General features: G+C 47.3%; 1 protein-coding gene and 1 non-coding gene across 3 annotated transcripts in view; both read left to right on the top strand.

The window, feature by feature from the left end:
- Window positions 1-23,383, top strand: part of Dhrs7b (dehydrogenase/reductase 7B) — a 29,464-nt gene that overhangs the window by 4,871 nt on the left and 1,210 nt on the right. For both annotated transcript variants that reach the window (XM_021658193.2, XM_021658194.2), the window contains exons 2-6: window positions 10,254-10,432; window positions 14,755-14,864; window positions 17,954-18,170; window positions 18,601-18,693; window positions 22,266-22,418. In XM_021658193.2, the coding sequence (XP_021513868.1) occupies window positions 10,254-10,432; window positions 14,755-14,864; window positions 17,954-18,170; window positions 18,601-18,693; window positions 22,266-22,418 (752 nt within the window). The remainder of the gene's footprint in view (window positions 1-10,253; window positions 10,433-14,754; window positions 14,865-17,953; window positions 18,171-18,600; window positions 18,694-22,265; window positions 22,419-23,383) is intronic.
- On the top strand, window positions 3,305-3,445 carry LOC132646591 (small nucleolar RNA SNORA48). The gene has a single exon (XR_009584854.1). It is a non-coding gene; the product is annotated as a small nucleolar RNA SNORA48 (small nucleolar RNA).

Here is a 23,383-nt window from a genome sequence, read left to right as displayed (position 1 = left end):
TTTTTTTTTAGTCATCAGATTTGTAAATATTGCTTCAGATCTCATTGCTTGTTATAGGCCTTTTAAAATTGTTTCATCTTGGCTTAATTTTGGTAAGTTTTATTCATCTAGAAATTTATCTGTTTTATTTTCCAGTTTAGTGGAATAAAAAAAAATTAAGGTATGTCTTTATGATTTTCTCTATTTCTTTAGTATCTGTTGTAATGTTTTCTTTTCTGTCTATGTGTGTGTGTGTGTGTGTGTGTGTGTGTGTGTATATATGTGTGTGTATTGTTTTTCGAGACAAGGTTTCTCTGTGTAATCCTGGCTGTTCTGGAACTCAGTCTGTAGACCAGGCTAGCATCCAACTCAAAAGATCTGCCTGCCTCTGCCTCCCAGCTGCTGGGAATAAGGGCATGTACCACTCTGTGTGTTTTCTTTTTCATTTCCAATTTTATTAATTTGGGGCCTTCTTGCTTTTTGTGGGGGGGGGCAGCTAATTTGGCTAAGGATTTGTCTATCTTGTTTATCTTTTCAAATAATCAACTCTTTGCTCCATCTGCTTTATGTTTTGCTGTTTTGTATCTGTTTCAGTAATTTGTTTCAGTCTTCTTTCTATCTATTGATTTTGTGTTGTGTTTGTTCTTTTTTTTATGACTTAAGCACCATCATTAAGTTGAAATCTCTGATTTAATGTTTTTTTTTTTGTGTGTGTGTGTGTTTGTGTTTGTGTGTGTGTGTGTGTGTGTGTGCAGGTGCTTGCAGAAGCCTAAAGAGTATATGTCATTATTTTCATTCAGTTGTAAGAAATTTCTGACTTCCTTCTTGATTTCTTCAGTTACTTACTCAACATTCCAGACTGTTTATTTTCTGTTCATTTTGCTTTGTTTTTGTATGTCAGGTCTCCCTATGTAGCCCTAGATGGCCTAGAACTCTTTCAGACCAGGCAGGCCTGAAATTTCTGGAGCTCTGCCTGCCTCTGCCTACTAAGAACAGTGTGTGGTTTAATCTCCATTTATGTTTTCTGTAGTTTCTCTTGCTGCCGATTTATATATAGTCTTTTAAAAAAATATTTATTTTTGTGTTTTATGTTTGTATGTATATGATCCATATGCATTCAGGAGCCTTGGGGGTCAGAAGAGAATATAAAATTCCCTGGAACTAGAGTTGTGAGCATCATATGGGTGCTGGAAACTGAACCTGGGTCTCCTGCAAGAGTAGTAAATGCTCTTAACTGTTGAGCCATCTCTCAGCTCCCGATTTGTAGCCTTATTCCAATGTAGTCAGCAGATACAATAGGAGGAATTGTTTCAGTTTTCTGTTATTTGTTGAGAATTGCTTTGTGTCCAAATAATTAGTGTATTTTAGAAAAAAGTCCATGAACTACTGAGAAAGTGCATTACATAGAATGTCCTGTAGATGTCTGTTAGGTTCATTCAATCTATGGTGCCATTTAGTTGTATTGTTTCACTGTTTATCTTTGTTCTGGTTAACCTGTGTAATGAGAATGGCAGTTTGAAGTCACTGACTGTTAGGGTTTTGGGATTAATCAGTCAGCTTATATATTTAGAACTTTAATTTCCTCTTGATATATTTATTGCTCCCTTGAGCAGTAAGAAGTGACTTTTTGAAATATCTCTTCTGACTAGATATGATTTATAATCTATTTTGTCAGATGTTAGAATTGCTGCAGCTGCTTGGTTTTGCTCCGAAAGACCTTTTTCCATCTGTTCTAGTTAGCTTCAGCTGTCAACTTGACACACCCTAGTCACCTGAGAGAGATCTCAACTGCAGAATTGCCTCGATCAGAGCGGCCTGTGGGCATGCCTGTAGGGCATTGTCATCATTGCTAATGATGGAGAGGTGGCACATCACTGTGGTGTCACCAGATGGGCCTGGGCTGTATAGGAGAGCTAGCTGAACATGGACCTGAGAGAGACTCAGAGGGTTCCACTCAGCAGCTAGCTGAACATGGACCTCAGAGAGACTCAGAGGGGCCCACTCAGCAACTAGCTGAACATGGATCTCAGAGACTTAGAGGGGCCCACTCAGCAGCTAGCTGAACATGGATCTCAGAGACTTAGAGGGGCCCACTCAGCAGCCCTCCTGCATGGTCTCTGCTCCCGGTGCCTACCTTGAGTTGCTGCTCTGACTTCCTTCAGTGATAGACTATTTTCTGGAAGTATAAACTGAAGTAAACCCTTTCTTTCCCTAAGGTTTATATGGTCATGGTGTTTATTATAGCAACAGGAAAGCAACCAGAGCGCCATCTTTCACCCTAAGATACTGGCTGTTCTTGATGATGAAGCATGTTTCTTAGAGGCAGCAAAAGGAAGCATTCTGTTTTCTAATCCAGTCTGTTGGTCTGTGTCTTTATAGAACTGACAGTTAACATTCAGTTATTCTTGAAAGGTGTGTATTTTGCTGTTTTTTTTTTAAATATATATATTTTCTTAGTCCTCTTCTGTTAACAACTGCCTTGTTAGCCTTGTTACTTTCTTCTCTGTAGCCTCTTGGATGGAACTGTCTTTCTCTTCCAGTATCCTCTGTAGGGCTGCCTTGGTGTTCATACATTCCTTTAGCCTGCTTTTGTCATGGAAAGTTTTTTTCCTTCTCCCTCCTTTACTGTAAAGTCTTGCTGGATATCTTAGGATTGTGTCTTGATTAATTTTTCTATTGCTGTGCAAAGATACCATGAACAACCTTCTAGAAGAAAGAGTTTATTGGGGGCTTACAGTTGGGAGGGTGAGTCCATGGCAACTGTGACGATGGTGGGGAGCACGGCACTGGCTGGAGCAGCACTGAGAGTTTACATCCTGATCCACACACACAGGAGGCAGAGAGAGCTAACTGCGAATGGCTTCAGCTTTTGAAACCTCAAAGCCCAGCGCCAGTGACACAGCTCCTCCAATAAGGCCATTCTTACTAATCCTTTGCCAATGTTCCACCAATTAGGGAGCAAGCATTCAAATACGTGAACCAATAGCGATCATTCTCAGATGATAACATTCTACTTCCTGGCCCCATAGGCTTGTAGCCATATCATAATGCAAAAATGCATTTAGTCCAGATTTAAAAGTCTCATAGTCTTTCACTGTCTCAGTACTGTTTAAAAGTCCAAAGTCTCTCCAGGCATCGTGGTGCACACCTGTAATCCCAGCACTTGGGGAGGCAGAGGCAGCGGGATCTCTGTAAGTTCAAGGCCAGCCTGGTCTACAAAGTGAGTCTAGGATAGCCAAGGCTACACAGAGAAACCCTGTCTTGAAAAATAAAAAATAAAAAAAAAAGAATGAATGAATAAAAATAAATAAAAGTCCAAAGTCTCAACCCCTGGCAATGGGCAGAGACACCTTGTTGGTGGTGGTGTTTTCTGTCAGTCAGGGGAAGAGCAGAGGGCAGCGCTTTGTTCATCCTAGCTTGATGCCTGGCTTGGTGGCCAAAGCTGTTTCATGCCTGGGGCACATAAAAAAAAAAAAAACAGAGAGAGAGAGAGAGAGAGAGAAGAAGAAGAAGAAGAAGAAGAAGAAGAAGAAGAAGAAGAAGAAGAAGAAAGAAAGAAAGAAAGAAAGAAAGAAAGAAAGAAAGAAAGAAAGAAAGAAAGAAAGGCGAACAAACCTGGGCAGTTGCGGCAGACGACTATAATCCTATCACTCAGGAGGCAGAGGCAGGCAAATCTCTGTGAGTTCAAGGCCAGCCTGGTCTACAGAGCTAGTTCTAGGATAGCCAGGGCTACACAGAGAAACCCTATCTCAAAAAAGAAAAAAAAATCTCTTTTGAGACCCAAGGGGTCTCTTAGTCGTAATCCCTTATAAAATCGTACATCCAACATACAGTGGCACAGAAAATAATGTTACCATTTCAAAAGGGAGCAGTAGAGGCTTAGTGAGGAAGTACTGGGCTGTAGCAAAATGGAAACGTAGCAGGACAAACTCCAAATCCTATACCTGATGTCAAAGGGCTCAGGTAATGTCCCAGTCAGTGTTCTGTTGCTCTGAAGAGACACCACAACCACAACAGCTTTGATAAAGAAAGTATTTGATTGGGGCTTGCTTAGTTTCAGAGGTTTAGTCTGTTGTGGTCATGGTGGAGAGTGTGGTGCTGGAGAAGTAGCTGAGAGCTCTACATCAGGATCTGCAGGCAAGACAGACACTCCGGGCTTGAAATGGGCTTTTTGAGACCTCAAATCCACCCCAGTGACACATTTCCTCCAACAAGGCCACACCTCCTGATCTCTTCAAATAGTGCCACTCCATGATGGCCAAGTATTCAAATCTGTGAGCCTTCGGGGCCATGCCCATTCGAATCATCACATTCCACTCCCTGGCCCCTATAAGCTGGTACCCATGTCATAATGCAAAATGCATTTAGTCCAACTTCAAAAGTCCCCATAATCTATCACAGTGTCTCAACAATGTTTAAAAGTCCAAAGTCTCTTTGAGACTAAAGGCAATCTCTTTTTATTTATTATATTTACATTGTTCTGCTTGCATGCTAGAAGAGGGCACCAGAGCTCATTATAGATGGTTGTGAGCCATCTGTGGTTGCTGGGAATTGAACTCAGGACCTTTGGAAGAGCAGCAGCCAGTACTCTTAACCTCTGAGCCACCTCTCCAGCCCTCAAGGCAATCTCTTAACTGTAACCCTTGTAAAATCAAAAGCAAAAAGCAGATCACGTACTTCTAATATACAATGGCATGGAATGTACACTGCCGTTCCAAAAGGCAGGAAAGGAAGCATAGTGAGGAATACTGGATGAAAGCAAGACCGAAAACCAGCAGGACAGACTTCAAATTCTGCATGTCCATGTGTGAGGTCCAAGTGCTCCTCAGATCTCCAAGTCCTTTCAGCTTCGTTGACTGCAATGACTCTCAGGGCCGGTTTCACTCTGTCAGCAGCTCTCCTCAGCAGCTCTCTCATGGCTCTGGCATCTCCAACATCTTGGGGTCTCCAGCACAATTCAGGCTTCAGTTTCACAGCTTCACACAATGGCTTCTCTGGGCCTCCATGCAGGGACACTCCTGCCCCTGCAGCTTTCCTTAGCCTTGGAGGGAGATTCCTCAATCCCATTCTTGTATCCTTGGCTCTAAAGCCAAAACCATATGGCCACTGCGGCCAACTTCTGCTCGCTGGGTCTGGACCTTGGCCCCTTTGGTCAAATACATTTTCATGAGCGTTTTGTCTTGATGGTTTCCTTCACTGTTCCAGTGTTTAATTCCTTTTCACAAATTAATTGGGTGAGATTAGCTGGGTGAGGTCTTGCCCTGGCATCCCCACTCTCTCTATTCCATTTGGCATCAGGCTTTTCTTTGAACTTTTTATCTCCTTGAACACAGGACTCAGCTCCACTACACTTCCTGGTGCCCCTTTCTCTCTCTCCAACCTGTATGTTTTAAATTATCTTTTTTTTCCTCAGCTTGCTCCTTTTCATGTACAGATCTGCAGAAGAATGACCACTAATAACCATGTGACTCAGTAGTACCACTATTTGACCAAGTGACCAAGTACTGCAACCCGTGGGCCTACGAGGTCCATTCTCATTCAGACCTCCACAGACGTCTTTGCCCCTCTGCTTTTGCTGCCTGCAATATACCTTCTCTCAGGCAGGTTCCACTCCTTATGTCCAGTTTTCTGTTTCAGCTTGCCTCTCCGCCTTAGTAGTGTATTTGCAGGACAGGCTTTCGTAGAGGGTGAGGTGAAGCTTTTCTTTTATCCTTGTGCAGGGTACCAGGCTCTATCCTCAGACTTCCACTGCAGATTGGCCTGCAGTGGTCCATAGTAAGCCCACCACGGAAATGGAGTGCCGGTTGCCAATAATTGGTCATTCCTTTCTTAAGTATTGATTGCTTTGGAGAGTAAAGGGACCCCAGCAGGATTAGGTGTACTGGTCTATCAGTTATTGTGGTTATGAGTGGGAAAAATAAAAAAGAAAGAAATTACAGTGAGACCGTGATCAGTAACAGGAGGGGGTATACACAGGGAGAATGGTAGACAAAAAGAAAAAAAGGTGGGGTGAAATGTAGGAATTTTGGTTAGAGGAAGACTGAGAAGAGAGGGTTAAAGATAGGTGCACAAATTACAGAGCAGTCCTTTCTCTCAGGAGGTTGAGTCACAGAGGCTCAGGACAGCTAAGATTCGAGGCTACAGAGAGAAAAGAAATACGATAGAAATACTAAGAAAAGAAGAAAGGAAACCAACAATAGCAGTGAGGGGCTTTGATGGCCTGCTCCGTTGGTGTGCATGTATTTTATAAGCAAGAAAGACGGTAAAAAGGGAACAGGAGCTGGGAGGAGACTGGGTGTGAGGTCAGATACTGTGCTGACTCCCTGGCCTCGTAGGCGACTTGGAGTTCCGGCCAATGTCTTGGTGTTCTCCACGGCAGAGGTGACTGGGAGCTGGGACCTACGAGGAGGTGGTTTCTCTAACTTCAGATGATGAAGCAGAGCAGGTGGGCTTTCTCATCGCTGATGGTTAACCAGAGCTGGGACTGAAGAATGGGCGGGCCATCTTGGTGTCTTTCCCTCCCCACTTCCTCTTCTCTGACTGAAGCCTTGTCTGGTCTGGTACGTCCTGGCTCTTCCTTCTGCTTTTGCCTCGAGTGCAAGAATTACAGCTCTGCACCAATGCACCTGGCCCTGCTAAGACTTTTGGAAAATAGATAGGAATTTTCAGACTTCTTTAAAGATTTTTTTAAATTATTCATACAATGTTATTATATATACAATGTTCTGTTTGTGTGTGCACTTGTATGTCAGAAAAGGGCACCAGAACTCATTATAGATGGTTGTGAGCCACCATGTGGTTGCTGGGAATTAAACTCCGGAAATCTGGAAGAGCAGCCAGTGCTCTTAACCTCTGAGGCATCTCTCCAGCCCCTCAGATTTCTTTAGATAAATTCTTGTCTTCCATTTGGAGCCCTGTCTGCCCTTTGGCCCATTTTGCTTGCAATGTGTCTCGGTTATTGCAGGATTTCCTTCTTACAGACCTGGACCGATTCCTCCCTATACTCTGGAGGGTTCTTAAGAACTCTCTTGTGATTTTCAGATCTAGATGTTTAATTTCTGTGCATAGTTTGCAATTACAATTGCCTGTTTTTTACTGATTTGATTTTTGAAGACACTGCTTGAGAGAATAAAGGCGTCTGGGGAGCAGATTCCATCCCTGACAACAGTGAACTTTGGCCAAAGTAATTGACAGGAGTAATAACATTTCATTATGGGTGACACAGTTTTCTAAGTTGGCATTCTAGAAGGCATTGGCAAAATGCCTCGTGGTGGAAGAGAAAGAGCAGCTGAATCTGAGAGTTCATAACCCTGGCTGCCTGGCCTGAGGAACACCTTAAAGGGGCATGAAGGCGCTCTTACTGCAGGTCTAGAACTAACTAATCTCATGGTGTATGGAAACACAAGCAGGTTGCCTTTTCTCAGTCGCCATTTCCTGCCCTGCTTCCTGCTATGGTCAGATAGTCCTGGGAAGACCCTTTCTCCTTTTCCTACCATCTGATACCTGGAAAACGTGGCAAAGTAAGTCCACCATTCCCAGCTGTTACTGTTGTTTTGGTTTGGGTTTTTTGTTGTTTTGTTTTTGAGATAGGATCTCACTATGTAGGCCAAGATGGCCTTGGATTCACAGAGATCCCGCCATCTCTGCCTCCCAAGTGCTGGGATCTGACTCCTTTTTATCCAGTCACTCTTGCCTTTCTGGCCCATGATTTGGCCATACCCTGAACTGGAAGCTAATAATCATTTGGATGTAAAACACTTTATGTGTTAAAGCCTTCTCATATGCCAGTTTGAAAGAAATCATCTTTCATCTTGCTTTATATAGAAGATTTATTTCCTAGGTTGGAAATATGACTGCCTGAGACAAAATTCTCTTCCACTTTTCAGTGGGATTACCCATATGTATCACTCTAGGCCTATTCACCCAGCTGCATCAGAGAGGCCTGGAAGGCCCAAGCAGCCTGGGGGCCCATTGGTGTGGTTATGTGTGTTGCAATGTAGAATAGGTTGGTAGGTATTTATTTAGGTATTTGAAAAATGAACATGTCAGCTGGGCAGCGGTGGTGCCCTGGGAGCACTCTGAGAGGCCGAGGCAGGGGGCTCTCTGTGAGTTCAAGGCTAGCCTGGACAGCCAAGGCTACACAGAGAAACCCTGTCTCAAAAAAAAAAAAAAAAAATGAACATGTCTTAGTTGGGGTTGTCATCATTGTGATGAAACACCATGACCAAAAGCAGCTTGAGGAGGAAAGGGTTTACTTGCCTTACACTTCCACAACACGGTCCATCGCTGAAGGACGTCAGGACAGGAACTCACACAGGGCAGGCACCTCGAGGCAGGAGCTGATGCAGAGGCCATGGTGGGTGCTGCCGACTAGCTGGCTCATCATGGCTTGCTCAGTCTGCTTTCTTACAGAAATCAGGACCACCAGCCCAGGGATGGCACTACCACAGTGGGTTGGGCCCTCCCCCCATACTCACTAATTAAGAAAAGGTTCTACAGCTGCTTCTTAGGGAGGCATTTTCTCAATTGAGATTTCCTGTTTTCAGATGACTGTAGCTTGTGTCAGGTTGACACAAAACTAGCCAGCCCAGACTGTATGAACATTTTTACCTGTTCAGGAAAAGTATGTCATAATTGTTGGGATCAGTAAGCAGGCACTTCTATGGCCAGCTTCAAGGGACCTGATAGACCGGTTTATCAGGCAGTTGTGAAGACACCTAGACCACCTGCTGATCACCTAAAACTACCTGCGGATGTCCCTGGGTCACCCTGTAAGAGAACTGGGGCCCTCCCGTTTCTCTCTCTCTTCTTCCTCTTCCTCTCTCTGGCTCTGTCCCTCTCTCTGTCTCTCTGTCTCTCTCTCTCTCTCCCTCTCCCTCTCTGTAACCCCCTTCCCCTAATAAACCTCCCACGTGGAACCGATCTCGTGGTGTGATTTGTGGACCCGCGTGTAACCTTCACATTCGAACATTTCCTAACAATAATTGTGCCCAATTCACCAGTAAAATGGCTTCCTCTGAGAACTCATGATGCGTGTGCTGTGAGTTAGTGTGGAGAGTGGGCATTGATGTTCAGTTGATTGTGTCTGCTTCTGACATGCCAGACAGAATGGCTTGCTGTGCTGAGTACAGCTGTGCACACTCCTCACTGGCAGTGGCCTGGTCTGAGGGTGGGTCCTGTTAGTCCTGCACTATGCTTGTCCTGGAGGGAGTGTGTCGTTGACTCTTCTATTCTGTGACAAACAACATGACGATGGCAGCTTATAAAGGAAAGCGTTTAACAGCTCCCGAGATTAGAGACCATGACGGCAGAGCGGAGGCTTGGCTGCAGGAATAGCTAAGTGCCCGAATCTCCATCAACAAGCAGGAAACAGAACAAGGCAGGTTACGAAAGAAAGCGTTTAATTGGACTCACGGTTCAGAGGGAACAGCTGAGATCTCACACTTTGATCCACAGTAGGACCCCGAGGGACACCCCCCCAGTAAAGCCACATCCTAATTCATCCCAAGTAGTTCCACCAACTGGGACCCAGTCATTCAGCCAAGAGCCTGTGGGACCACCCTAACTCAAACTGCCGCAGAGCGGTCTCCAGGTCTGGCCCAAGTCTGGCCTGAGGCTGTAAAGAAGCCTGGGAGCGTGCAGGGTGATGTAGCCTTTTTTCTTCTCATGTCAGGTTGGTGACTCAAGAGCCTGCTGATGAAGTACTCTGGGCTTTCACGTTTCCCTGTGGCTCTTGCTGGGAAACTACTCTTCCCCGCCCCTCACCTTGGGTGTGAAAAGGGTTGGGAGGTTAGCGCCTGGCTGCTGCCCTGGCCTTGGAGGCATTTTCTGATACACACAGTTAGACATGGGGTGCAATGCTAACTTTTTTGTGTGCGTGACAAATTTTGTCCTGTTTGTTAATTTAATTAAGCTAAATGATTTATAATATAGGTGTAAAAATTAAACTTCATTGAACCCTATTTAGTGAGCTTCTTTGATTTGGTAAGACCAAGCATTCCGAGGTCTTTTTTAGAATGTTTGCTGTGAAGTGACTTTCTGAGGCCTGAGATTGTTCTGCATGAGGCTGCTGCTGCTGCCGGCAGCTGCATCCCATGGACACATACAGAGATAATTCATTCCACCTGTTAACAGAAGCCTAAGCCTCAGGAAGTAGGGAAGATGGTTCTCCGGGGCTGCACCGAGTTTAGTGTCTCTTAAGTCATTCTTGATGTGGAACTGAGGGAAGGAGCTGTGGCTACTCCCCGGGTCTCCTACTTTGTTTGGTTTTCCAGGAAGAGCATGCTAAAGGAGAGGGTCATGGACTTGGTCCCTCAGACAACCGTCCTGCCCCTGCTGTTTGGCTGCCTGGGGATTTTCAGCGCCTTCCGGCTGTTGCAGTGGATCCGCTCAAAGGCTTACCTGAGGAGTGCTGTGGTGGTGGTCACAGGTGCCACCTCAGGACTCGGCAGAGGTGAGTCGTGGGGTCTGTGATGCAGGGAGTGGAATCAGGCAGGCTTCAGAGGATCACAGGACATGCAGAAGGGACCTGCTGTCAACAGTCCAAAAAGGCAGGTGAGCAATGAAGGAGGCCTGAGGCTCAGTGTGGGGGATGAAGGCACGTGAAGGGGCTGCTCCTAGGCAGCAGGTAGCCTTCCTCAGCTCAGCTGCTTGTTGAAAGAGGGACCTTCAGGTGTGGAGAACTAGATGGAAAGGTGTTCCACCTTTTCCCGGGTTCGGTGATACACTGGCTTTGGTTTGGTTGGGGGCACGGGGCTGGCTCTCGGGCCTCTGCCCTGTCGTGGACTTAGAAGGATTAGAGGTCGGATCCACGAGGGCCCTGCTTTCCTCACCCAGGCCTCCACTCAGTGCGGTTGCCCCTCAGTGATACCTTTGAGGCTCAGGGAAAGTGTGTTGGCCACAGGCCCAGCCCTTCCCTGGAGCTCTGTCACTGACTCCAGCAGCCCCGGGGAAGGCGAACAACAGAGCTGCCACCTAGAGCGTCCCCCCCTTCCCTCAGTCTCTGACCCCGCACAGCATGGAGGCTCCCAATGGCTCCAGTGCCATTCCGGGAAGGAAGGCTGAGCCCTGGGCTGCACCTATCGCCTGAGTACCAGTGCTGCCTGAGCAGTGTGTTCCCCACAGGTGTGGTGGGGAGGGACGGTGCTGTCAACACAGCTGAGAGCTGAAGCCCGGTGACTAGATCCAGGACTAGCAGCAGCAGCGCCAGCAGCCAAACTCAGGCTTGACTCGATCCTAAAGCCACAGCTGGGGATAATGTGTGGCTCACAGGGATCATCCAGATGCACGCGCAGGCAGGAGTGGAATGGGGTGGTGAACAGTGTGGGAAGGTGGAGGTCACAGGAACACAGGGACAGACGGGCCTGCTGTGTGCCAGAGGAGCTGGGGAAGGTCTTGGGCTCACTCGTACACCTGATGGCTGCTAGTCGAGGCCCCTGAGGGTGACCCTTGTGTCTGTCGTTGGAGCGTTGGACCTTTTAAAGCGCAGCTGTGCCAGGCCCTATGCCATTGGTCAGGCCTCTGCCCTTACTCAGCTACTATAAATAGGGTGGTTAGCAGCTGCTGCTTAGATCTCAGCGACGAGGGGCAATTTGAGTGTGTTGTTTATTTTTATTCAATTTTTGGGGGGACAGGACAAGGGTCTTACTGTGAAGTCCTAGATGGCTAAGAACCTGCTATATAAATAAGCCAGATTGGCCTTGAACTTGTGATGGTCCTCTGGCCTCTGCCATCCTGGTGCTGAGATTACAGGCACGTGTCACCATGCCATGCCTGGCTTAAGAACACATTTAAAGTCCTCGAAGAGTGACAGCTGGCTCGATTGGAATGGTGCACTATGGGTTCTGGACATGAGGGTATACGGGACACTGTCTTTATTATCTGCACTGTCCCTCCCGATGCCAGGACTGAAGGGAACAGAAAATGTGACTGAGAAGACCACATCTGAGCGTACCACAGTGTGCTTTTCCGTAGTCGAGTCACTGCTTCCATTCCTTCCCATTTAAGGCCTTAGGAGTTCCTCCAGATAGCAGTACAGAGCCCTAGCTGGCCACCTCAGAAGGAGACTCTGTCTGTGATGCTGCTGTTCCCGCACATCTGCTGGGGTGTGCATCCATGGGTCCCCCCTCCATGTCTGCTGCACCAAGGCCCAGGGTAACAGAATGAGTGTTTAGGCAAACTGACCCTCCAAGCTTGTCTTCTGTTTTGTGTGTTTAAGCTACATGACCTTGTCCTTCTAGAACATTGACTAAATGTCCAGAATGTTCTGAATGCCGACTCCCGCCAGTCTGAAGCGTGGCTGTGCCCAGCTGTCTTGATTTACAGCCCAGGCATGCCAGCAGTGCTGGGGCCTTGTGTGCCGCCGTAGGAAGCTTTCGGCCCCGCCCTCCCTGTAGCAGCTTTTCCAAGCAGTAACAGCGGAGTCCTTCCAGCCTGTTCTCAGCTCTTTAATTCCCACACCAGTTTAACCCCTCCCCTCCCTTAGGGATCTCTAGGAAAGCAAAGCTCACATGGAATCTAGATCATTTTCTAGAAGCTGTCTACAACAGTATGACTCCTCTCTTTTGGACAGGACAACAATGGGTTGTCAAGCTTCCGACCTATAGGATGTTCTAGTAAGCCAGGCGAGCTGGTCTGTGCATAAGCCCCACCCAGCCTGGCTGGGGGCCTTTGCTGCTTGCTTTGCTGGAGATTGAGACAAGGCGAAGCCAGATCACCACACACACACAGAGAGAGGGAGAGGTAGAAGCGGCTTCTGCCTTTCAGGCATCTGCCTCTCATTGGGATGAGCCAGTGAATGGCGTTGCTGGACCTCCTTCAGAAATGACAGCACCCCTGAATGCGCACTTGTCCAGTCTGCTTGGCACCTTCTTCCAGAAGTCTGTATGTGGGATGCTAGCCTAATGTGCTGGAGAATGCTGTGCAGGAGGCTGAAGGAACAGCCACAGGGTGCAGAGGTACTTCTCTGTCCCACGAGCTGCTCAGTTGGCAGAGCACCTCTCTCTCTTGTGGAGAGCACTGAATCTTTTCTGCCTGGCTCTTGTGTGAGGGAAGGGTTGTTCCTAACAGTGTACACTGTGTAGACCTTTGACCCTGCCCCTTCTTAGGTAAGCCAATGATAGCCCCATTCCTTGCCAGCCCTTCCGTGATGGCTTCCAGGGGTTGGCTTGCCCTGCAAAGCAGGCGTGTCCCATCCACAAGCCATGAGGCCTAGGAAGCCACTAGACCACCGTTGCTTCCAGGACTGGTTCTGAGGCCTGTGGTGAGTCAAGGGCCCATGTATCCTGAGACAGTCATGAGCAGGACAGTGTCCTGGTTTATTCAGACTTTGCCAGGTCATTAGTTTGTAGAACACTGTGAAGGGAAGTTTGAAGCGGTGCATGTCTGTGTCCTAACTCTTGGATGGGAGAGGCAGGAGGACTAAGTTCAGGGCCACTCTCAGCTACATGCTGAGTCTGAAGGCCAGGCTAGGATACACGAGATCCTGTCTCCAAAAAACAAAACAAAACAAAACAAAACAGAAAAAGTATTAGCTGGGCAGTGGTGATACATGCTTTTAATCTCAGGGCTCGGGAGGCAGAGACAGGTGGATCTCTGAGTTTGAGGCATATTGAGTTCAAAGATAGACAGAGCTAGCTGTACAGAGAAGCCCTGTTTTGAAAACAACAAAAAAAATTAAAGTATTAAAAACAGGTATTAAAATACTTCATAATGCTTTACCTTTGCAGTAATTACCTACTTTAACTTATTCAGCCTCAGTCCCCTCTGGTTTAGGTATTATTTGCATCTTACAGAAAGAGAAACAACTTGTAACTTGGGTGACTTTCAGAACCCATAAGCAAAGATAGTCTAGAGTTCTCCACAGATCCAGCTCAAGTCTCTCCTCTGGAGTGGTGCCAAGGCACTGAGAGCTAGCTACGACACGTTTGGGAGAGTAAACAAGGAGCAAGAGACGCTCCCCAGTTTTCCCCTACTGAATTTTGCTGCTTGAACCCCTTCTCCAGCCAGCAAGGCCTGAGGCCCAACATCCCCTTTCATGGCCTCCCAGTTCCTTGTCTACCATCTTCCTGCCTCCTGCATTTCCTAGGCACATACCCTTTGGGGTCAGGACTCCTGAAAGGCCCCGGCCTCTCTGCTTTGATTTTCCAAAGAGCTGTGCATGTATGCCTGTGCATTAGTGGCCTGCAGAGCAGTGTTGGTGGTGCTAGAGGTGACGGGACACAGGCTCCAGGGACCACAGCAAAAGGAGAGCTAACTCTGCTTAGCCTTGCTGGGCTTCATCAGTCACAAGAGTTGATGCCCTCAGGGTTGCTCAGGGTTACATAAGAACACCATGGAAGCAGGGTGTGGTGGCACATGCCATTAATCCTAGCACTCAGGGAGGCAGAGCAGGCGGATCGCTGTGAGTTCCAGGCCAGCCTGGTCTATAAAGTGAGTCCAGAACAGCCAAGGCTATACAGAGAAACCTTGTCTGGAAAAAAACCCAAACCAAAAACCACCATGGAAGCATCATACATCATGTATGAACATTATACTCACAGACTTGTCCACCTTCCCTGCTTTCCTCTGCCTCGTAAATGTGTGTCACACCTTGGGGTGTGAACTCTACACTGAGTGCCCACCCCCAGCTACCCCTACTCCCAGCTCCAGCCCGGTCTGCACATACATGTCAAGTGTGAGAGAAGCAGGCGTTAGGCAGGGTTGGGTGACTTTGAGCTGAACTGCCTGGAGGAAAAATGGCCTGGATCATTTCAACTATTAGTTCTTTTCTCGTAGAGTGTGCCAGAGTTTTCCATGCTGCGGGGGCTAAATTGGTTGTCTGTGGCCGAGATGTGAAGGCCCTTGAAGAACTCGCGCGTGAACTTGCTGGCTCTTGCTCCTCCCAGGTGAGCCTACAGCAAGGGTTCTGTGGGGCAGGAGTGAAGAACTGCCAGGGGCCACAGTAGCCTACTCCATGGCTGCTGAGCTACAAGGCATCCATCCATCCATGGGATCACATTGTACTGCAGGCTCCAAGCAGTTTAACCCAACATGGCCACCAGCCACCACTGACTAGGCTAACGACTAAGGAAGTCCCCTATGTACTCAACTAGTAGGGTGTTGGTTGAGGAAATCATGATGGTTTTTTAAATTTTAATTGTCTTATAATATTTATACTACTAATCATTTTTTAAAAAAAAATTATGTATACAGTGTTCTGCACACCAGAAGAGGGCACCAGATCTCACTATTAGATAGTTGTGAGTCACCTTGTTGCTGGGAATTGAACTCAGGACCTCTGGAAGAGCATCCAGTGCTCTTAACCTCTGAGCCATCTCTCCAGTCCCTACTAATCATTCTTAACATACTAGGTTTTATTCTTTGAGAGTTTCATACATGCATACAATGTATTCAGCCACAGTCACCATCCACTCTCTTCCAGCTCCTCCCAAATGCTCCTATCCGCACCCCTCCCAACTTCACGACTTTAAAAAAATAACCCAAGTCTAATTTGTGCTTATAAACTTTGCCAAATCCAATAGCATGAAGACCCTCTAGGGCTCTCTCCTATGAATTATGATGGTTTTAAATCTTGCATTTATGTTTTCAAAGTTATTTATTTATGCCTTGTTTTTATTAGGTCTTTGTTTATGAGTGTGTATTCTGTGTGTGTGCTATTGCTCTTAGAGGCTAGAAGATGGCATCAAATCTGGAGCTAGAGTTACAGGTGGATGTGCGTCACCTGACAAGGTGCTGTGAACTGAACTTGGGTCTTTAACCACTAGGCTATAGCTTCAGCCCTGTTGAGTTAATTTTAATATATTGTATTAGGAAGAGGTCCAATTTCATTCTGTAATTTTTCTTATTTATTTGTTTATTTAGTTAAATGTTTTAGTTTTTTGAGACAGGGTTTCTCAGTGTAGAAACCCTTGGCTGTCCTGGAACTCACTCTGTAGACCAGGCTGACCTTGAACTCACAGAGATCCACCTGCCTCTGCCTCCCAAGTGCTGGGATAAAGGTGTGCACCACCACCACCTGGCTTAGTTGGGTCAATTTTTAAAAATTCATTTTCTCAGTCATTATCTTTTGATTAGAGAATTTACTCTATGTACATTTAAAGGACTTTCTGACCAGGAGGGACCCTTTGCCATTTGCTATTCCATTGTCTATATGCGTCTAAGCTTTTAATTTTTTAAAAAATTATGTATTTATTATGTATGCAATATCTGCATGCATGCTTTCATATCAGAACAGGGCACCAGATCTCATTATAGATGGTTGTAAGCCACCATGTGGTTGCTGGGAATTGAACACAGGACCTTTGGAAGAGCAAACAGTGCTCTCAACCTCTTGAGCCATCTCTCCAGCCCCTAAGCTTTTAATTTTAATCCCTCATTTATTAATTAATCATCATCTTTTGTGAATAGTTGATTTTCTTCTTTGATGGTGAAATATTTTGATTCCCTTTTCATTTCATTATGTGCCTATTTTCTTTGTGATCATGGGGATTCCACGTAACATCCTAGTTATAATAACACTAACTTACATCGTTGCCTCTAACTTCAGTAGCACATAAAACTGTTCCTATACGGCTCTTCATTTTCTGTCGTTTATGTCACCTATTGCATGTTTATGCGGTTTGCCTGTGATGAATTAACGGCTCTCCAAGCCCCTCCTCATCTGCTTTTAAACTCTAGTGTCTTTACCACTTACTGTACTTTTAGCTCTAGAATTTCTTTTTATAATTTTCCCCTTTATTGAAATACTCACTTAAAAAATTCATCTATTATCTGTCAGCATTGCAGAGATAGTTGTTTTAATGTCTTTATTAAATCTAGCATCTTAGCTTCCTGGGGATTCTTTTTAGAGACTTATTGATTTGTTTGTTTGGTTTGGTTTTTTGAGACAGGGTTTCTTTCTATGCCCTTGGCTATCCTGGAACTTGCTTTGTAGACCAGGCTGGTCTCAAACTCACAGAGGTCAGCCTGCCTCTGCCTCTGAGTGCTGCAATTAAAGGTGGGTGTCGCCGTTGCCCAGCCAGGGATTTATTTACAATTTCGAAGCTCCAAAGCAGTCTCCTGGCAGCTCTTTTCAATGGGAGCAATCGAAATAGAGCCACCTGTCTCCATGCCACACACACCTCTGCCATGAGCGGCAGGTCAGCAGTATTTAGAAGCTAAGGTCCTTCTTGCCTACCCTGGGTCCCATGAGCTGTACCAGAACTACGGACTGCCTTTCCCACAGTTGCCTGCCAGGCTGTGGTGGCAGCAGCTACAGCAGCCCAGGAGCTGCAGTGCACTGCTGGGAGCTGTGACTTGCAGCAAAGTCCTCCGTGGAAGTTACATTCACTAGAGCTTCAAGCCAGTTCACAGGGTCCCGTTAGCACAGCCATCCGGCTGCAGGTGCGGTCACAGAGCTCCCATTCTGCCATCTTCTCTGCCTCCCCCTCGCTTTCCCCCCCACCGAACTGCACAGTTGAACCTCGCTGGGCCCGTTTTCCTAGCACCTGGTATCCTGCAGCATTCTTTGTGATCGTAGAGGTTAACTACCTGCTCCTCCAGACTGGGGCAGGAGCCGTGTCCCAGCGTCAAGCAAACAGCCTGGGATGGACAGCGCCCGTGCACTGATGAGTGTTAGTGACATCACGATGTACAGTGCGGGGCAGCTAAGGCAGCTGTTGTCAATGACGCACGTGGTAGTGTAGTGCGCCAGTTCACAACACACGTGATCCTGACCTATGGGGCTCACAGTCTGTCTGATAAAAGCAAAAGGAGCCTGTGCTCACATCTCATGGTACATAGCAGTCCCCGTCAATTTAGGGGAAATTTAGGACCAGATGTGAACACCACAGCCAGGAACTTCAGAGGCTGCCTCTTTGGAAGAGGGTTGCCACAACCTATAACATTTGTGTCAAGTGGGCTGGTCCCAAAACTCTCAGAAGGAAGAACTAGGCTGTCATTCCTAAGGTGCATTTTGTGTTTTGTGTTTAATCAGGGACAGACACACAAACCCTACACGGTGACCTTCGACCTCACAGACCCTGTTGCTATCGCTGCAGCAGCAGCTGAGATCCTCCAGTGCTTCGGCTATGTGGACGTCCTCATCAATAATGCTGGGGTCAGCTACCGCGGTGCCATCAGTGATACCCTGGTGGACGTGGACCGGAAGGTGATGGAGATAAACTATTTCGGCCCTGTTGCTCTAACGAAAGGTAGGCATCTTGGGGTAAGAGATGTGAGCACTAGTCACTAGCTTGGTTTCTTTTTGACGGGACATTGCCTGTTTCTGTCCGCTCTGGCCCCTGCAGCAGGTGTGGTCATTAGAATTTGGGTGTTTTGCCTTTTCTGGGTATGTTTGCGTTGTATCTCTTTTGCACCGTCACATCAGTGTTGGTCCCATTGAAGCAGCTTTGCATTTCTGACCCATGGTACTTGCAGCCCAATGAGGGCAATATTTTAATGTATTTTGAAGGTCAGAGGCCAAGCTCCCAGTAGGTAGGAGCAGGGGACTGTGCTGTTTGTACATTCTGTTCTCTACCCCTCCCCTGCCATGGTTCTCTGCAGAAAACTCTAGTGTCTCCTCAATTGCACCAGGCACAGTGACTGGGAGAGGTGGTCTGACTTTCTACCCTGTCCCCTCAGCTCTCCTGCCGTCCATGGTCAAAAGGAAGCAAGGCCACATCGTCGCCATCAGCAGCATCCAGGGCAAGATCAGTATTCCTTTCCGATCAGCATGTAAGTGCTTTACCTTCCCTTCTTGGAGCATTTTTGTTTTACTTTATTTTTTATTACAAAAATGATGTGTTCACAGACAGGCGGTGGCAGAAGCCTATAATCCCAGCACTCAGGGAGGGAGAGGCAGACATATCGCTGTGAGTTCGAGGCCAGCCCAGTCTACAAAGCGAGTCCGGGATAGCCAAGGCTACACAAAGAAACCCTGTCTTGTCACTGGAGAGATGGTTCAGTGGTTAAGAGCACTGGCTGCTCTTCTGTAGGTCCTGAGTTCAGTTTCCAACAACCACATGGTGGTTCACAACCATCTACAGTGTGATATGATGTCCTCTACTGGCATGTGGGTGTACATGCAGAGAGAGCACTCACATACTTTAAATTAATAAATAAAAATTTAAAATTTTTTATTTATTAATTACACTTTATTCACTTTGTATCCCCCCTGTAGCTCCCTCCCTCCTCCTCTCCCAATCCCTCCCTTCTTCCCCCTTCTCCACGTATGCCCCTCCCCACGTCCACTGACAGGGAAGGTCTTTTCCTTCCTTCTGATCCTAATCTAGTAGGTCTCAACAGGAGTGGCTATATTGTCTTCCTCTGTGGCCTGGTAAGGCTGCTCCCTGCTCTTCTTTAATAAGATTCCCTCTATCTGACAGAGGGCTAATATCCAGTATATATAAAGAACTAAAGAAGTTAAAAAGCAACAAATCAAGTAATCCAATTAAAAAATGGGGGACAGAGTTAAACAGAGAATTCTTGATAGAGGAATACCGAATGGCAGAGAAACACTTAAAGAAATGCTCAATGTCATTAGTCATCAGGGAAATGCAAATCAAAACGACCTTGAGTTTCACCTTACACCCATCAGAATGGCTAAGATCAAAAACTCAAGTGACAACATATGCTGGAGAGGTTGTGGAGAAAAGGGAACCCTTCTCCACTGCTGGTGGGAATGTAAACTTGTACAGCCACTCTGGAAATCAATCTGGTGCTTTCTCAGACAACTAGGAATAGCCCTTCCTCAAAAAAAAATTTTTTTTAATAAGATGTGTTCATTATCTAGATTCATACACTGTAGAAATACCCTACAGATACATGAAGTAACTTCATCAGAATGTTCTTTCTGGTTTGTGTTGTTTTGTTTTTTTGAGACATAGTCTCTCTACATAGCTCTGGCTAGCCTGGAACTCACTGACTCAGAGACCCGCCTTCCACCTGCCTCTGCCTCCCAGGTGTTAGAGTTAAAGGTGTGTGGTGCCACACCAGCAGTGATCCAAACATTCTAAGGAGTCACATGCCTTCATTCAAATCCTAATATACTCCTGAGCCCTTAGGTGGCATTGGGTAGGTCCCTACCTCTACATGCACTTCCTTACTTGCAAATGGAGAAAAGCAGATATAAGTAAGACTATGACAAAATTAAAGTAGCCATTTTCCTAGACACTGGGAACTCCTGTATCCCCACCTCAGGCTTTGACCTTTACTAGTGATCTATGACAAAATGTCCTGGGGTGTTTATATCTCTAGGTGTTCACAGGGAGAGTAAGATAAGCCCCAAGAAATAGAAACATCAGGTAACACCAAAACATCAAAACCACCCAAGCTGGCTTCTAATTCAGGTGTTCACTGTCATTTCATTTGTCTGCCCCCCTGCCTGTTACACATGCACACAAGCACACAGAATGTAACTTCTGGTTGAGAGGGTTTTTAAAAAGATTTGCAAGGTAATATCACAAAGACTCCTTAGGTACCCTTTTTACGTCATTCTCTGAAACACTGACTTGACAGCCTTTGCTCATCCACCTCCAAGGACCAGTGCAGTCTGGCTAGCCCAGTGGAGGCGGGGCTGAACCGGCCCAGCACTTAGAGAGGACAGTGTCAACACTCAGATCAATAAACGACAGCTGGCCATTAACCAAAACATATTCTTTCCCCAGGCCTGGACCCTGGTTCTGCCTTTTGGCTCTCAGTTTGTGTCTTTGGACCTTCACTTAACTTCAGACCTTAAGCTTTCTTACTCCTTGCAGTGACTCACAGCCATCATTTGCACATGCCTCCCAGCGCTGGCTCAAAGATGCAATGAGAGGTGCTGTGTAACTTAAAAGCAGTGCAGCCTCATGCTTCTGTGGGAATTTTCTGTTGTCTCATATTTGTCTACTCCAGATAGCCTTGGATAGTGACCTAAAGCTGCTCGGATGAATCTGCAAAGAAAGACAAAACCAAATTGCTGTAATCAGGACCGAGTAAGCAGCTAAGCAGCTAAGCCACAGTGTTAATAATGGATAAACTGGGGTAGAGGTTCACAGAGTGTGTAATGAACTATTATATTCCATATTTTACTTTGCCTTATTTTACTTTGCCTTAGCTTGTTTTGGGGTGAGGGAGGGGTTTTCGAGACAGGGTTTCTCTGTGTAGCCATAGCTGTCCTGGAACTCACTCTGTAGACCAGACTGGCCACGAACTCAGAACTCACAGAGATCTGCCTGCCTCTGCCTCCCCAGTGCTGGTATTAAAGGCCTGCCCGGCTGTCCCGCCAGCTTTTGTTGTCTGATTGCCCACTGGCTACAGCAGGCATCCCTGGTGGTCTGGATACTATGTAGCTAACTAGATTGAGTCTGGCCAGCTTCCTAGGAAGTGGGGTTCACTGTGGTTATACTTGTGAGGCGTCCACAGCACACACACTGGGGAATAGCACTCTGTGTGCCCAGAGGAGGGGCCAGCTGTAACTGGCAGCTTTGTGGGCTTGGTCTGGATAGCAAAGCTGAAAGCCCCTGGCTTGGGAGCTCCGGAGTGACCCAGCTGTCATTAGAGGCTTCTGTTCTGAAGACCCAGAATGGCTGCTCTCCTCAGTCCTTGGCTGCCTCCCAGAGTCACAGTCTCTCCACAGTCGTCCAGGCCAGCACCTCTACTCAGGCTGCCCTGCTGCCTCCTGGCTCCTGCATCGACACTCCTTGCCTTGCCCTCCAAGTATATCTGGAGCCCCTTTTGACCAGAACTAGAGGAAACGGATTTTGTGTTGCAGATGCTGGTTTGTTTCCTAAGCGCCTCATGCCAGGGTCTCCAAGTCCCTCTGAGAGCCTGACACCTGCCTGGAGAGCCGCTGCTGGGGCACAGAGGGGCCTCTGACTCTCTGGACAGCACCAGCATGGGCTCAGGTTCCTCCACGTGGAGGTAGTCAGAAGTGCTTGAACCAGGCTTGCGTCTGCACGGCCCTGCGGGAGGGAGCCCCCCTGGGGCCCTGCTCAGCCCCAACAAAGACAGAACAGCCTGTGCAGGCTCCCGTGGGATCCAGATCTGTCACTGGGGGTCCCTTCCTCCCACAGGACTAGACAGACCCACTTGGCATGGATGAATATATTTATAGATGTCTGTGTGCACAGATCCCCATACACACACCAAATGTAGCATTTTTTTTCCCCTGAGGAAGCTGAAGACGTGGAGACACTTTATTCCTGTTACCTAGCGTCTCCTAAGACAAAGACACAGCGCACTAGTCGACGTGAGCATTTGCTGTAGAGTTGTAATCTTAAATGGTAAATCCACATCAGCACACTTTCTGCCTCTGTCCGCACCCACAGACGCCGCCTCCAAGCATGCAACCCAGGCATTCTTTGACTGTCTGCGTGCAGAGATGGAGCAGGATAACATCGAGGTGACCGTGATAAGCCCTGGCTACATCCACACCAACCTCTCTGTAAATGCTGTCACTGCTGATGGCTCCAGATACGGAGGTAGGTCTGGCTTCTCTCCTTCATCACTAAAAGCGCCAGACTGACCGAAGTGAGCACTCTGCTGGCCTCAGTGGTTCCAGGGTCAGTGTTGGTTGCAGATGTGGACTGCTGTGTTCCTCGCCTTTATTTCCCCACTGCGATCCCTTTGGCCTGTCACAATTTCAGTTTTCAGAACAATCCCCTCCAATTGAGAATTGGGACAGAAAATTCCTCAGCTGAAATGTTCCCAAACTTCGCACTAACTCATCTGCAGATCCCAAGGCCCAAGGAATATCGTCCTAATTAGAACTAAGTAAATCCAACTCAGGGCTGACAGGTGTACAGGGGTGGGATCAGAGGAATAAGGGGGTATGACTGGCTCCTGCACAGGGTGCTGGAGAAGTGGCTGGTTTGGGGATGGGGTGTTCAGGGGTTGGCTGCGGCAGTGGCAGTCCCCAACCTACTCAGCCAGGAGCAGTGCAGAGCTGACTGCAGGTTCTGTGCAGGGGCTGAGCAGCCTGACCCCTGCACATACACACAGGAACAAAGAGCAGCTGCCTTTCATCTTGGGTCAGCTGGTCCAAGAGTGCTGGAACTATGAGGCCAGTCTTACCTTCCTGAGTGTGAAGCAAGCCTGCTATCTATCTGTCCGACAGACTAACCCTAAGCCCAGCGCCCAGGATGTGTTTTCTGTGGGTCTGTGCTGCTGCTGCCGAGCAGGCACTGCAGGACTTGCACCCATCCCACCAGGCCCGAATCATGACCAACACCAGTCTGGGTGACTGTTTTGCCACAGCAAGCCTCTGACAGAGAGCCACAGGGGTGGGAGCCAGACAGCTGCAAGCCTGTTTATCTCAGAAAATTCAGCTCAAACAGCTCTCCAACTCCCCACTCTCCTGTGGTGAACAGTGAGGACAGACACCGGTGGGGGAGCTGGGGTCTGGGTGGTGTGTGTGCTTTTGGCCTCTCCTGTGTCTGCTGACTGG

The sequence above is a fragment of the Meriones unguiculatus genome, chromosome 11, assembly GCF_030254825.1.
Source record: "Meriones unguiculatus strain TT.TT164.6M chromosome 11, Bangor_MerUng_6.1, whole genome shotgun sequence".
Classification (NCBI taxonomy): domain Eukaryota; kingdom Metazoa; phylum Chordata; class Mammalia; order Rodentia; family Muridae; genus Meriones; species Meriones unguiculatus.
The sequence above is the reverse complement of the archived record's forward strand: the minus strand, read 5'-3'. Positions and strand labels throughout refer to the sequence as shown.